The 14,071-nt window shown below is 44.2% G+C and overlaps 1 protein-coding gene across 1 annotated transcript in view; it reads right to left on the bottom strand.

The window, feature by feature from the left end:
* Window positions 1-14,071, bottom strand: part of LOC126195044 (lon protease homolog 2, peroxisomal-like) — a 115,673-nt gene that overhangs the window by 38,890 nt on the left and 62,712 nt on the right. The window contains exons 4-6 of the mRNA XM_049933490.1: window positions 13,464-13,573; window positions 13,171-13,324; window positions 12,412-12,592 (exon numbers count right to left, since the gene is read on the bottom strand). Of these exons, the coding sequence (XP_049789447.1) occupies window positions 12,412-12,592; window positions 13,171-13,324; window positions 13,464-13,573 (445 nt within the window). The remainder of the gene's footprint in view (window positions 1-12,411; window positions 12,593-13,170; window positions 13,325-13,463; window positions 13,574-14,071) is intronic.

Consider the following 14,071-nt stretch of genomic DNA (forward strand, 5'->3'; position numbering starts at 1 on the left):
TTTGCACATGACAAAAATGTATGTACTGCAATATTCTCTCTCTCACTTGCTTTTGTACAATTTGTTGCTTACCACCATTACAGCCATGATAAGTCATAACTGGAAGAAGATTTCAACAAGTAACTCCCTATGATCATGTTTAGTGCTCTCAATGACTACAACATTCACAGCAGAGTGCTCAGATAAATACTAAATGCTTGTTGGTTCTCTGAGAATGTGTGACATCAGGTGCACAGAAGGAGCCCAAAATCGACTGCCTTCATTTACAACTCCACCAATAGAGAATACTTGTCTGATGGATTTTCACTCAGTGGTCTTCCTCTGTCACTAATGTATAAGTGTCTCCGCTACTGTATACAGTTTAAAGCATAATCAAATGACAATTTCAAGCATCATCCAGAGGCACATCATATGTTTATCTAATCTATTTTATTCCTTATTTTTGCAAATCATTTCACAAAAAATTGACAGGGTATTTTTTCCAATTTTTTGTCCCACAAGTGTTTTATTTTAAATACATCATGCATTTCAACATCTGATTGTACAGTCTAAGTATCATGATTTCATCCTATTGTACAAGGTGAAGCAGTACTCCACCAATAAAGTTTCTGAAGCAGTTCAGGCATACCTCCTGAGTATTTTGGTGTAAGAGACTCACAGTCTCCAGCAGTTCATTACAGAGTTACTGTATTTCATTTGGTTTCTTGCCCTAATTAGCTTTGCATCGGTACTGCACTGAAAATAGTGCATGACAGTGTAAATGTTCACAGTTGCACATTGAGCCTTTTTTCCATTCCTCGGGGTACCTGCTTTTGACTCAGTGATTCCTCAAGTTTGCATTCACTACTGCTTGATTCTGTCTAGTGTTTGTTTTCTGCCGGTGTCAGTGGTGCTTTATCAGTGATACACAAGAGTACTATGCATAGAAGATTTCCCATACAGGCACCTCGTGTACAAGTTCAATGAATGCAATGGAAGAGTGATATGATGGGATTATGCTGAGCTGTTAGCACACCCATGGCAGCGATGTCACAGTAAGTTTGCATCTGAGGGTTTTTGCATTACTTTGTGTTGTGTGTTTTGGCTATTGCATGTTACAAGTTTCCTCGTTGTTGTGAAGGTGTTTTCTCAGAAACAAGGCTGATGGTGGCAATAAGCTGAATAAATCATAATTACATTATTACTCTGTAATTTGCTGCCAGAGACTGTGGGTCACTAATACCAGAATACTCAGAAAGTTTCCATTAACAACCACTGTTTGTCTGTCAGTGGAGTTCTGTTTCACCCTGTACATAACACTATATAATACCACATAAAAGAAAGGTTGGATGTTAGCACTAAATATTACCTTTGGTGTTCGTCAGACCTGGCATTTAATCTGAAGAAAATCAAATTTGTATTTGGTAGAAAAAGACAATGAGGAAAAGGAGGAGGAAGAGGAGGAATCACAGTTCATGGTACAAAATATAGTCTTTGTTAACAACCACTCATCAAAAAAAATACACAAAAATTCAGCACATAGTAACAAGTTTTCAAATGTTAAGACGTCATAAACTGGTACCTGCAGTCAAACAATGCAACACCAATTTTAGGTTGATCAATTTTTGTCAGAATTCAGGTAACACAAAGATGATAGGGATCAACTGCTTCCAAAAAAAAAAAAAAAAACACCTTTATTTTCACAATACACAATGCATGAGCAATAAGATTCTGAGATTGTAGATTGTTGCTAATAACTATTCAGAAACTGTCATCTTAATCAGAGTAGCTGAGAGGCAATGAAATTCCCACTGTACACACATAAGGATACTGTAGTAGCCACCAGAAAGATCGCGGGAGGCGCACATTGACACGGCGCGTCACGGGCGGTAGTTGCCGCAAGTAGAGTCCCGTCCACCAGAGGGCACGCGAGAATTCGGACGCGACCTCTGCCGGCGTAACAACAAGAACAACAACAACAACTCCAGCAGCACGGGCCGTGCCCAGTCAGTCAACATCGGGCATGCCTAGGACACAGTCCCGGTCTACGCTAAGTGAAGTGCAACGTAAACGTGAACAGTGTTACTACACAATTGGTGACGAGTAGGGTCGTTCTTTCGCGTGTTGCGTCGTTGTTCCGGTTTCGCAGTTTCTCCACGGCATGGAGGAGTTGGTGCGAGTTTTGGTTGCGCAGCAGACGGAACTCATGGCCACCATGAAACAAGTGCTTCCGGAGTTGCTCTCCACGCCGTCGGCTCCGGCGCAGTTCCCTCCTCCCTTTCCCCCGTATGACGAGACGGCGGAGGATTGGGACGCCTATGAACATCGCCTTCGGCAGCATTTCCAGGCGTTTCATGTTGCCGATGCGGAGGTATGTCGTGCTCTCTTCTTGTCTTGGATCTCTCCCTCGCTGTATCAAGTTTTGCGGCAGCTAGCGCCGTTGCAGGAACCCTCGTCCTTGTCTTTTGACGCATTGTGTTCGTTGCTGTCTTCATATTATCGCCGCCGCACGCATGTTGTGGCAGGTAGGGTCGAGTTCTATCAATGCAAGAAACAGCCCCATCAGTCTTACCGGGCGTGGGCCACTACCCTGCACGGTCTTAGTCGCAAGTGTCATTTTGTCACGGAGCAGTCGCGAGAGTCGTATGCCCACGTTATGGTACGCGACGTCATTGTTCGTTCGGCCCCTGATAGGGAGGTCCGGCAACGGGCCCTGCAGTTAGAAGACCCTTCCCTCGAGGAAGTTCTGTCCATTGCTCAATCGTATGAAGTCTCTCACGCGGCAGGTCAACAGCTGGAAGCGTGGTGCGACGTCGCGGAGGTTCAGGGTGGCGCGGCCGCGTCCACTGTGTCCGGGGTGGACGACGTGCGGGCGGTACAATCCGGCCGTTACGGCCGCTCCCGCACGGCGCGTAAACAGAATTCCGGCCGCCGGCCCCTGTTGCCGTCCTGTGCGTCGTGCTATATACATCACGATCGGTCAGAGTGCCCCCAGCGTTGGGCCGTTTGTCGCAAATGTAATAAAAAAGGTCACATTGCTAAAGTTTGCCGCTCAGCCTCAAAAGCATCGAAGGAAGCCAGTACAGAGGACATGGACGTTGACATTCAGGAAGTTTCATCGGGCCAGGCTCCCGACGCATCGGCCCACAAACTCTTTATCGAGGTGTCGGTTCGGTCGCGCCGGTTACAGCTGCAAGTAGACACGGGCGCGGCAGTTTCGTTGTTGAATGCACAAACTTATTCCGACCTTGGATCGCCCCGGTTGGCGCCAGTTTACCGGCGTCTACGCGGTTATGGTAAACAGTTAATTCCCCTACTGGGTCAATTCACTACCGACGTGACTTACAAATCAGTCACTCGGCCTATTACTTTTATTGTTGTCAGTGATGCGAGCTCCGCTAACCTTTTTGGCCTGGATGCCTTTCAAACTTTCGGTTTTTCTATTGCTGACACCATACAGTTGGTCTCCGAAGACGTTCCCTATCACTCATTGGAATCTTTGATCTCAGACTTTCCAGATATTTTTGAGGAGGGCCTGGGGCGTGTTTTCGATTTTGAAGCTCACTTAACGATGAAGGCGTCGGCTCGCCCGCGTTTTCTATGCGCGAGACAGATCCCCTTGGCTCTCAGCCCTCAGGTAAAGGAAGAGCTAGACCGGCTGACAGCCCTAGGGGTCGTTCTTCCCGTTTCTTCCAGTGAGTGGGCTTCGCCCCTCGTTATTGTCAAGAAGCCCTCAGGCAACTGACGTCTTTGTGGCGATTTCAAGGCCACCATTAATTCCCAATTGGTGGTGGACACCTATCCTTTGCCTCGTGCTGATGAATTGTTCTCCGCTGTGGCGGGTGGCCAATATTTTTCGAAAATCGATCTGTCGGAGGCTTATCATCAGATACCTCTTGAAGAGGACTCCAAACGGCTGGCGGTCGTCAACACCCCGTTTGGCCTTTACCAATACCAGCGGTTGGCTTTTGGAATATCCAGTGCCCCGGCGATATTCCAGCGTTATCTTGAGCATGTCACGTCGACAATCCCTCATTGTATTAATTACCTGGATGACATAATTGTCACAGGCCGCAGCACGAAGGAACACTTGCACAACCTTCGCACCCTCTTTCTCAAATTCAGGTCTGTGGGCTTGCGTTGCAACCTGCATAAGTCAACCTTCTTCCAACCGTCCATTGAGTATGTGGGCTACACCATATCTCGGCACGGCATCCAGCCACTAGGAAGTTTGGTCCAAGGTATCGTCAACCTTCCTCGGCCCACTTCGCTGAAAGAGTTACAAGCTTTTTTAGGCAAGATAGCCTATTACCACCGGTTCATTCCCAGGGCTTCCACTATAGCCCACCTCCTGTACTGCCTTCTGCACAAGGGTGTTCCTTTTGATTGGTCGCCTGCATGCGAGCGAGCGTTTGCCTCGTTGAAGGGCCTCCTCACTTCAGCCCCTTGTTTGGCTACTTTTGATCCCCGTAAGCTGTTGGTCCTGGCTACAGATGCTTCGCAGTATGGGGTGGGGGCGGTCCTGGCCCATCGCAACGCAGACGGTTCCGAGCAACCACTGGCGTTTGCGTCTAAAACGCTTAGTCCCGCGCAGGCCCATTACTCACAGGTGGAAAAAGAGGCGTTGGCCATTGTCTACGCTGTTACCAAGTTTCACCCTTTCTTGTACGGCACGAAGTTTCAGTTAATCACTGACCATAAGCCATTAATATCGTTATTTGGCCCCGCCTCTCAGATTCCGGATAGGGCGGCCCACAGACTACAGCGCTGGGCCTTGTTCCTCTCTAAGTACCATTATGACATTCATTTTCGCCCTACAGGACAGCATGCCAACGCCGACGCTCTTTCCCGTCTTCCGGTGGGCCCGGATCCTACGTTCGATCGAGAGGAGATTATGTGTTTTCATTTGGATGTGGCATCCCGCCAAGCAGTTGATGGCTTTCCGATCACTAGTACTCGAGTCGCCAGGGAAACGGCGGCTGACCCGGTTCTCCGGCAAGTAGTTCGCCTCCTTCAGCAGGGGTGGTCCTCCCGCCCTCCGGGCCGGGCCTCGGACCCTCTTCGTAATTATTTTCTTCTACGAGACTGCCTCTCGGTCTTGGAAGGAGTTCTCCTTCTGGCTACCGATGATACAGCTCCTCGCGTGGTTGTTCCTGCAGGTTTACGAAGGGAGGTCCTCACGTTATTACATGCAGGGCACTGGGGTGTTTCCCGTACTAAAACCTTGGCTCGCAGACATGTGTACTGGCCCGGTATTGACAGAGAAATTGAGCACTTGGTGGCCGCCTGTTCCCAGTGTGCGAGCCAACAAGCATCTCCCAGGGCAGCGTTCTCTTCATGGCCGCCGGCAACCCAAGCATGGGAACGTGTTCACATCGATTTTGCGGGGCCGTTTCTCAATGGCTTTTGGCTCATTGTCATTGATGCTTATTCCCGATTCCCATATGTGGTTCGCTGCTCCTCAACCACTTCCGAAGTTGCAATCCAGGCACTAGCAAAAATCTTTTCTGTGGAAGGTCTGCCAATCACCCTGGTCTCAGACAATGGACTGCAGTTTATTTCGCAGACCTTCCAGGATTTTTGTAGGCGCTTCGGTATTCGGCACGTTTGCTCTCCCCCCTTCCACCCACAATCGAATGGGGAAGCCGAGCGCATGGTGCGCACATTTAAGACGCAGATGAAAAAGTATGTGCACAAATTTCCTGCAGAGGAAGCCTTGACGTTTTTCTTGACGGCCTACCGGACCACACCAATGGGCGACCGCAGCCCCGCAGAGCTCCTCCATGGGCGTCAACCTAGGACTCTGCTGCACCTCCTCCGGCCTGGTCCTCGCCAGTCTTCACAAAACGAAGTACCTGGCTTTCCACTGGGTATGTCGGTCTGGGCCCGTGGGTTTGGTCGCAATCCACGTTGGATACCGGAGGTGGTCCTGCGCCGAAATGGCCGCCGGCTCTATACCTTGCAGGCGGGGGATCGGGTGGTACGTCGTCACCAAAATCAGCTACGTCCACGTTCGGGCACCCACCCTCCGACCTCTCGGACACCAGCTTCCCCATTGCCGGCACCTGTATTGGTTTCACAGGGGACGTTACCTCCTCTCCCCACTGTGACTCTGCCGCACTGCGATGGTTCTCAGCCTTGGCAGCCTCCAGTAGCTCCAGCACCAGCATCGCCATCATTCGAGATGCCCCAGCGAGAGCCGGCCCCCCTGGCAGGTTCGGTTTCTCAGGGGGCTAGTTCACCTGTGGTTGTCCCTTCCCCTTCGTCCCCACCACTGGGTCTTGCCCCTCCCGAGGTGGAACGGGATCCGGAGTTCGACAGCTTGTCACCCGTTCTGTCCCGAGCTCCGGTTGTGGGACGACGGGGGCCTCTTCGTGTGGGTCACTTCCAGTCGTATTCGAAGGTTCCAGCTCGAGGGTTGGCAGATCCCCTCGACTCCAGCCATCCCATGGATGTGGAGGTCATCGCTCCTGCCCGACGCTCCACCTTCCGACGCAGTGGATCACAGTGGCTTCACCCCCCGAAGGAGGAGGAGTGTAGTAGCCACCAGAAAGATCGCGGGAGGCGCACATTGACACGGCGCGTCACGGGCGGTAGTTGCCGCAAGTAGAGTCCCGTCCACCAGAGGGCACGCGAGAATTCGGACACGACCTCTGCCGGCGTAACAACAAGAACAACAACAACAACTCCAGCAGCACGGGCCGTGCCCAGTCAGTCAACATCGGGCATGCCTAGGACACAGTCCCGGTCTACGCTAAGTGAAGTGCGACGTAAACGTGAACAGTGTTACTACAGATACTGTGTACTAGAAAAATTTCTACAGAATTAATAACAGGGCAGGAGGTTGCTCAATTCTCACATGACACAGTGTAATTCCACAGCTGAATCAAGAGATTGAAATGGCCAGATGAAAGGGAGGGTTTGAAGGCCATAATTTTACCAGGTTACATTAACTAATGAAGAATTCGAATATTGTGAGTCATAATAATCAGCTGCACTTATAAATCATCAAACAGTAACCTGAACATATGTACGGCAACTTAAATCATACAAAATTTTACTATCTGGCTGTTTTACGAGAGGCATTCAATAAGTAACACAACACATTTTTTTCTGAAAGTAGTTGGTTTTTCCAGGATTGCAATATACCATATTATTCCCTACTCTTATGGCTACAAAACTCTATTTTTCAGCATAATTTCTGTTCAATGCAACAGCCTTACGCCAACTTACTGGTTGGGTCTGTATGTATGCATGCATGATGCCCCCACTACTGGTCCCAATGGAGAAAATATCTTGCTGCTACATCAATAACCTCCATATTGCCCCCATACTGCTTTGCGTAGAGTGCATCCTTCACTGGGCCAGATGGAAGGTGCGTAGGGTGGATGAGGAAGAACAGTGTAATGAACTTTTGTGAGCTGCTCTTAGGTGTGCAGACTTGTGCAAGGCCTTGCGCTGTCATGGAGAATGACAAGTCTATTTACATTTTTGTGGTAATGAACAGGCTGCAGTAATTTCTTCAATTTCCTGAGGGTCGCACAATACACTTCCAAGTTGACTGTTGCACCATGAGGGAGGCCATCAAACAGAATAACCCATTCAGAGTCCCAGAAGACCATCGCCATGACTCTACTGGCTGAGGGTGTGGCTTCGAACCTTTTCTTCAGAGGAGAGGTGGTGTGACACCATTCCATTCATTCATTACCATTTTGTTTCAAATTCAAAGTGATGAATCCATGTTTCATTGCCTGTGACTATAAATGTGTCACAATCAGCCTTGCAACACACAAGCAATCCTGCAGAAAGGTCCTTCATTGCTCCTTATGGTCTTCAGTTGGGTGGTGAGGAACCCAGCAGGCACACATTTTGGAGTATGCCATTTGGTAGATGTTTGTGTCAGCACCACCAAGAGAGAGCAGCGAGATGTTCGACTGTGATCCCTAGATCACCTCACACGAGTGTCAGAGCGTTCCAACATTGCAGGAGCCACAGCTGTGCGTGTGATGCCAGCATGCAGATCAGACAGGTTTGCACGACCTTGTTGCGATGATGACAGGTGCCTTGTCCAATGACTCACCACGCTTTTGATCACTATCGTGTCTCTGTTGACTCTCTGCAAGCACCTATCAAGATCTGCAATGCTTTGGTTTTTTGCCAAAAGACACTCGATGACAGTTCCCTGCTTAGAATGCACCTCCATTGCAGATACCATTTTGAAGGCTACGTATAGTGTCGCCACCTATCAGAACTTCATGAAACTATAGGGGCGGAAGTGGGAATATTTCATGATGTACCATAACAAATTACACAATCTTCATCTGAAACTGACCAAGAAAAAAAAAAGTGTTGCATTACTTACTTAATACCCCTCGTAATACAGACTTTGCATAGAAACCCATCACATTTCAAAATCTACTGAGTATTCTAAGGCATTATAACTGGAAAACATAGACAGCACACTTACCTAAGTAACTATAACAAAATGTTCAGCTATTAATAGCGAGTCAGCATCAGTGTGCACAGTATCCCTGATATTTAAATATAATTTCTAATTTTGTTTCTAAATGATTTGTAACTGACAGAAATAATGTAATAACATTTATCAGGTGCTTCAGAGTATTGGATGGTAACATGTAAACTGTTCAGATACCTTTTCGCCATTTGTAATTTTGTGATGGTTTAGATTCAGGCGAAGTGGAGACTGAAATAATGAGGCTCAAAAAACAAACAAAGAACTTATTAAAGGCACTCTGTTCAAAAACGCGGCTCTGTGAAACCAAAATGCTCTGCTACATAACCTTATAGTACCATGTTGTTCCACCCTGTGAACTGTAACATCTGTAGATTGTCCTTCGTTTTGTGGTGTGACAAGGTATTAAAACTTTCATATAGTGCTGTACTTCCTGCTTAAGTGAATCGAGGTCAGATGAGGTTATATTAATTAATTAAACGTTAAAGATTTTACGGAAATTTAAATGTTCTTTCTTTTTCTGTTTCATGTCAATAGCACAAGCAATGCAACATGCCAGTAGCAGAATGTTCATTGTAGCAGCCAAACGTGCTGAGCCAGCCCCCGACACAGCTTACGCAACAGCCTGTGATCGCAAGAAGATCTCGGCATTCACTGTTGCCGATCTCTGACTCTACTGTAAATGACGATATTTCAATGTAAAAAAGGAAAAGAAATGAAAGAGTTTATATCTGTAATGTACCATGTCATGTTTTAATGTTCACTCACATTTGAACCTTCATGAAGTACACACACTTTGAAATTACATGCTATATTGGAAATGTACATCTAAATCTGATATGACAATAGAATAAACTGTATGGAGAGCTATTTGTCTGCAATAGTAATACATTTTAAAGAGGTGCAGAAATTTTACATTGAATGATTTAATCATGTAACTAAAGTATTGAAAAGAAAGAAAAATAAGATCCAAGTTTCTCCCAGCACATCCAATGTTCGAATAACATCTGGGAACATAGCCGGGTGACAACACTGACAACCACATTCCCATTAGTTATTTGATGAAAAATATTAATTATTTAGCACTTACTTGAGAAGCACAATTAATATATTTACAGTATGCAATAGAAATATATTCTCTGAAAAAGTGTGTGTGGGGGGGGGGGGGGGGGGCTGTCACATAATGCACAAGCAATGTACAGAAATCAATTATGATTCAAAATTATGACTAAAAGTTCCTGCAACATCAAATAACTCCAGATTTACACTCAATTTCAAATCAGGAAGATTAATGTGGCATATGCTCAGAGGGAAGTTATCATCTGAGCACTGTCTAGTTAACAAGCAAAATTCTTCAGAACCAGACCGTAATGTCACAGCATGCTGTCCTCAAAGTCGGCAAGACATTACTGCTGAAGGATCAAGCCTATCCAAACCTTCAATGGTGGCCCTCCTGAAATCATCCACTTTGAGAGAAGGCTTACTTCATTGACACACTGCAAGTTTCAATTTCTCCGAACCTTCCTCAGATGAGTCCATCTCAGCAGTGATCATAGACCACTCCATTCATTTTATTACTGCCTCCTAGAGGGAGGTGTTCTCCAGGTGGGCATGGTATGTTCATGCATTTTTATCATCTTGAAATATGAAACCATTGTTGAAAAGTTGACTGTAGAGCTAAGCAATAGGTTGATGAGTCCTCTCCTAATACAGCACAACCTTCAGTTTACCTATGACACAGATAAGAGGCGTCCAACAATGATGCATGGTACTAGTATAAAACATAAGTTATACCACCTCCTTGCAGAACCTGTGGAACTGTGTGGCTGAGGTGCATACAGATACCTGGCTACCGCCACACACTTTAATGATGATTGTCAGGCATCAGACAAATCCTGCATTCATCAGCACAGAAAACCTGATGCTATTAATTCAGGTTCCATTCCAAGTGTTCCCTTGTCCACCTTGTTTACATACTACAATACTGACCAACTGCATCTCTAGAAGCCAAACTAATTATATGGAAATCATTGCATACTGTCTGAATTGATAAAATCCTGCCAGTTGGGGGAAAAAGTGTGGCAGTTCTATTTGCATTCTGCTTGGGTTAGATATGAGCCACAGGTAGCTGTCATCAGCTGGCGATGGTAGTATCAACTGCAGACAAACACTACAGGTTAGTTAGATAATACTGTAGCACCTCAAGATAGCATCTGAAAGCTCAAACAATATGACTCTATTGTATGCTGATTCAGAGGGCAGTTTCCCCTGCTAACACTCCTTCTTGTCATAAAGTGACAATGCACACACAGTTTGTGCTTCAAATGCTCGTTTAAGGCATGTTGGCAGACTCAAAAATTTACATAATTAAAATTATCCCATTCATGACTGGACACAGTGTGTGCTCTACTGAATTACAGTGAGAACACAGGTTCACTTTTAGCACCTTTATACACACAATGTATGCAGTGACTTCCTGTGAGCAAAACCATGTTGAAACAGAGATTTCTGGACAAATAAACACAAAATATGCTAGTCATGGCAGCAGCGTGTATGTTTTCTTGAGCAGTAACAATGTTGACAGGAAAACAGATGAAATCATGAATATTCTGTAATTCAATTTTTGCTATGAGTTAGCCTTCCCTGAATAACAAGTACATCCACAGAACTGACAAAAAAATAAAATAAATACTAGCTCACCATAAACATATGGACCCCTGTAAAAGTAAACAATCCACGTACTCCTCTAGTTAAAAAAAAGGGGTGGTTTTTTCATACATACTTCGAACAGTACAAGACAGTTTTGTAAAGAGCCTGTGGCTCTCGTTGTCACTATAAACCAAAGATAATTGGATCAGAGTGACTTGAGCAGACACGCAGGATACCTTGCAGACATGTGCATGAACCATACCATCAAATCAAATCAGTGAGTTTGAAAGGGGGCATATTATTGGCATGAGGGAATGTGATGCCTCCATCCATAAAAGTGCTGCTAGTGTGGCAGTGTAACTGGTGTGTGCAGAATGGTTCATGGAAGGCCGTAGAAAACAACATGACGGGTCAAGTCATACCATCTAGACTACTTTCACTAAGTGCCATGTGTATCTTTCTCTGTCATGTCGCCTGTCACACACTCACATCTAGTTGCCCGTATATCATACTCTCTCCTAGCTACGACACTCTTTTTCTTCCCCTGCCACTACTGCAGCCATGGCTCCAGATGTATGCATTTGGTTGTCTGCAACATTGTATATGTGACACTGTTTAACCATGGAAAGTGCAATAACTTAAAACCTTGTAATATCTATGTGCTGTTGTGAGTTCCTGTGGATGATACATAAAGTTTCTGGGGACAATGCATCAATTAGCTACAGGTGAGCACTTGCCTTTCTTCAATATAACTACAAATTAAAACCCACAATTTGTGCTGCTGCTGTGCGTACACCACCCGATAGGCACAGAAAATGAGTCATTGTCCACACTCTGAACTGTTATATGAAGTAATAGCATTTCATCTAACTGGAATATAAATACCATTATAAAGCACACTGACAGATCAAAAGACTAGATTTTCAAGAAAGAATGTCTGATGTTGCACCATACTATCAATTTTTCTTACTGCAGCTGCCCAAGGGAATGTATATACTCCTATATTTCACCTCCTGTGCAATATTGTTCAATGTCCATGTAATGGATGCATGCATAGTGTTTGAGTCATTGGAGATGGAGCACAGGCTCAGATTGGGGTAGGAAGAGTAAGAAAACTGATCATGTCCTTTCAAAGGAACTGTTTGTCTTAAGCAATTTAGATAAAATCATGGACAATCTAAATGACAATGGCTGGACAACTGTTCGAAGCACCATCCTCACAAATATGCATCCGATGTCTTACCACCATGTCACCTCACCTGGCCAACAAACAGTGTACAAACAGTTTACAGGCAAAAACCATAACTTACTCTAATTTCCTATACAGTTCTTGTATCTCATCTTCATCATCATTATCAATATCATTTCTGCTGATTCCATTCATCCCAGCTCTTCCTCTTGGGATAACTACCCTCATCCCACGCCGAGTATTTCCATTATTAATTGGAAGTATACTGGTTTTAGTGCGAGGACTTCGTGTCAGCTCCAGTTCTAGAGAAATAATTGTTTCCATCAACAGAAATACAGAATTTGTGACAATTTTTTTTTATTCAAAAAGTTTTTGTATCAAATCAAAAATTCATAGCAGTTTTCTTTTAACACAGAATATTCTATAATAAGTTAAATGACAAGCAAAAAGAGCTACTAAATAATTACTGTAAACAAAAAGAGACTAAAATGAATACGATGTGAACAAAGTATGTCCCACACACATATTTTCTTTCTAAATTAACCAGCAACTTCTTTCTCACATCTACATAAATTTATGGTTACAGAAAGTTCTAGTGGAATGCAAATAATTTAAGAGTAAAGGTAATAAGTATACACATTTACTAAATTCTGTATTTTTTGTTCCACATCATCCTTTTTTTAATTAATATCATGGCCCTATGTTGTGTACACATATTTTCCCATCTTCATCAAGAAGATATTGTACCTACTTCTTGCAGAACATCTACAGGTGCAATTTATTAGTAAATGTAGGAACATGGTGGATCTAATGATGCAAAGCAGTAACTGATTTAAATAAACATAACAATATCATTTACCCAGATGAAACCTGTACTTACCTTTAGTATGTCTAATTAGCAGTGGTAAAGTAATCTTCAAACGATCAGCTAAGTTCACAGCATCTAAAACTTTTAGTTTCTCTGGGAAAGAAGCATCCACAACTGATGCACATAAATCAACCAATGTGTGGCTTGGCAAGGAGGACAATTTATCCTGAAGAAATATGCCGTAATTAGAAAATAAAGTTGTGAGGAACACTATCTTAACTCACACAAAGAAAATAAAACCACAAATATAAGGTTTCTGTTACAATACCTTACCAACAAATGAGAAACATAAATTCTGAAGTTACCTTCAACTGTGCAGCTACTTCTGGTGGAACATTAAGGAAGTCTGTTAGTTTTGTTGCCAGCTCACGAAGATTTTCCAGCATGGCATTTACCTCTGGGCTGTCATCATCATCTTGAGGAGGGCAAAAAACAGAGAAAGGGAAGAATAATCACAGATACCACCACTTGCAATACATGGACATAATAGGAGACCTTCAAATGATGGTGTTTCAGTATATTCGGAAGAATTGAATTACTTTAAAAATGTTACAGTTATAAATGAAAACTACAATTTTGAATGAGTGTGTGAGAAGTTTGCAAGTAAAAGCCCACACTTCCTATTCATCTATAAAGTCTTATACTATTTTCTCCTTCTGCAGTAGTTGGTAATATGACTAGTTCTGATACAAAAACAGCCAGATGGACAGTACCACGCACATAAATAACTCAGAGAAAAGCCATAAACTTCATGAAAAAGAAATAATGTGATTTAAACAATACATACACTTAATTTTGTTACGACTGTGTGCACAAGAGGTCCAGAGTAGTGCCTTGGGATATAAATACAGAAAGTAGTTAATCTGCTTAAACAGTCTTGTAGTTGAAAGCTGTAACTCTTAAAAACATAATT

The sequence above is a fragment of the Schistocerca nitens genome, chromosome 7, assembly GCF_023898315.1.
Source record: "Schistocerca nitens isolate TAMUIC-IGC-003100 chromosome 7, iqSchNite1.1, whole genome shotgun sequence".
NCBI lineage: Eukaryota > Metazoa > Arthropoda > Insecta > Orthoptera > Acrididae > Schistocerca > Schistocerca nitens.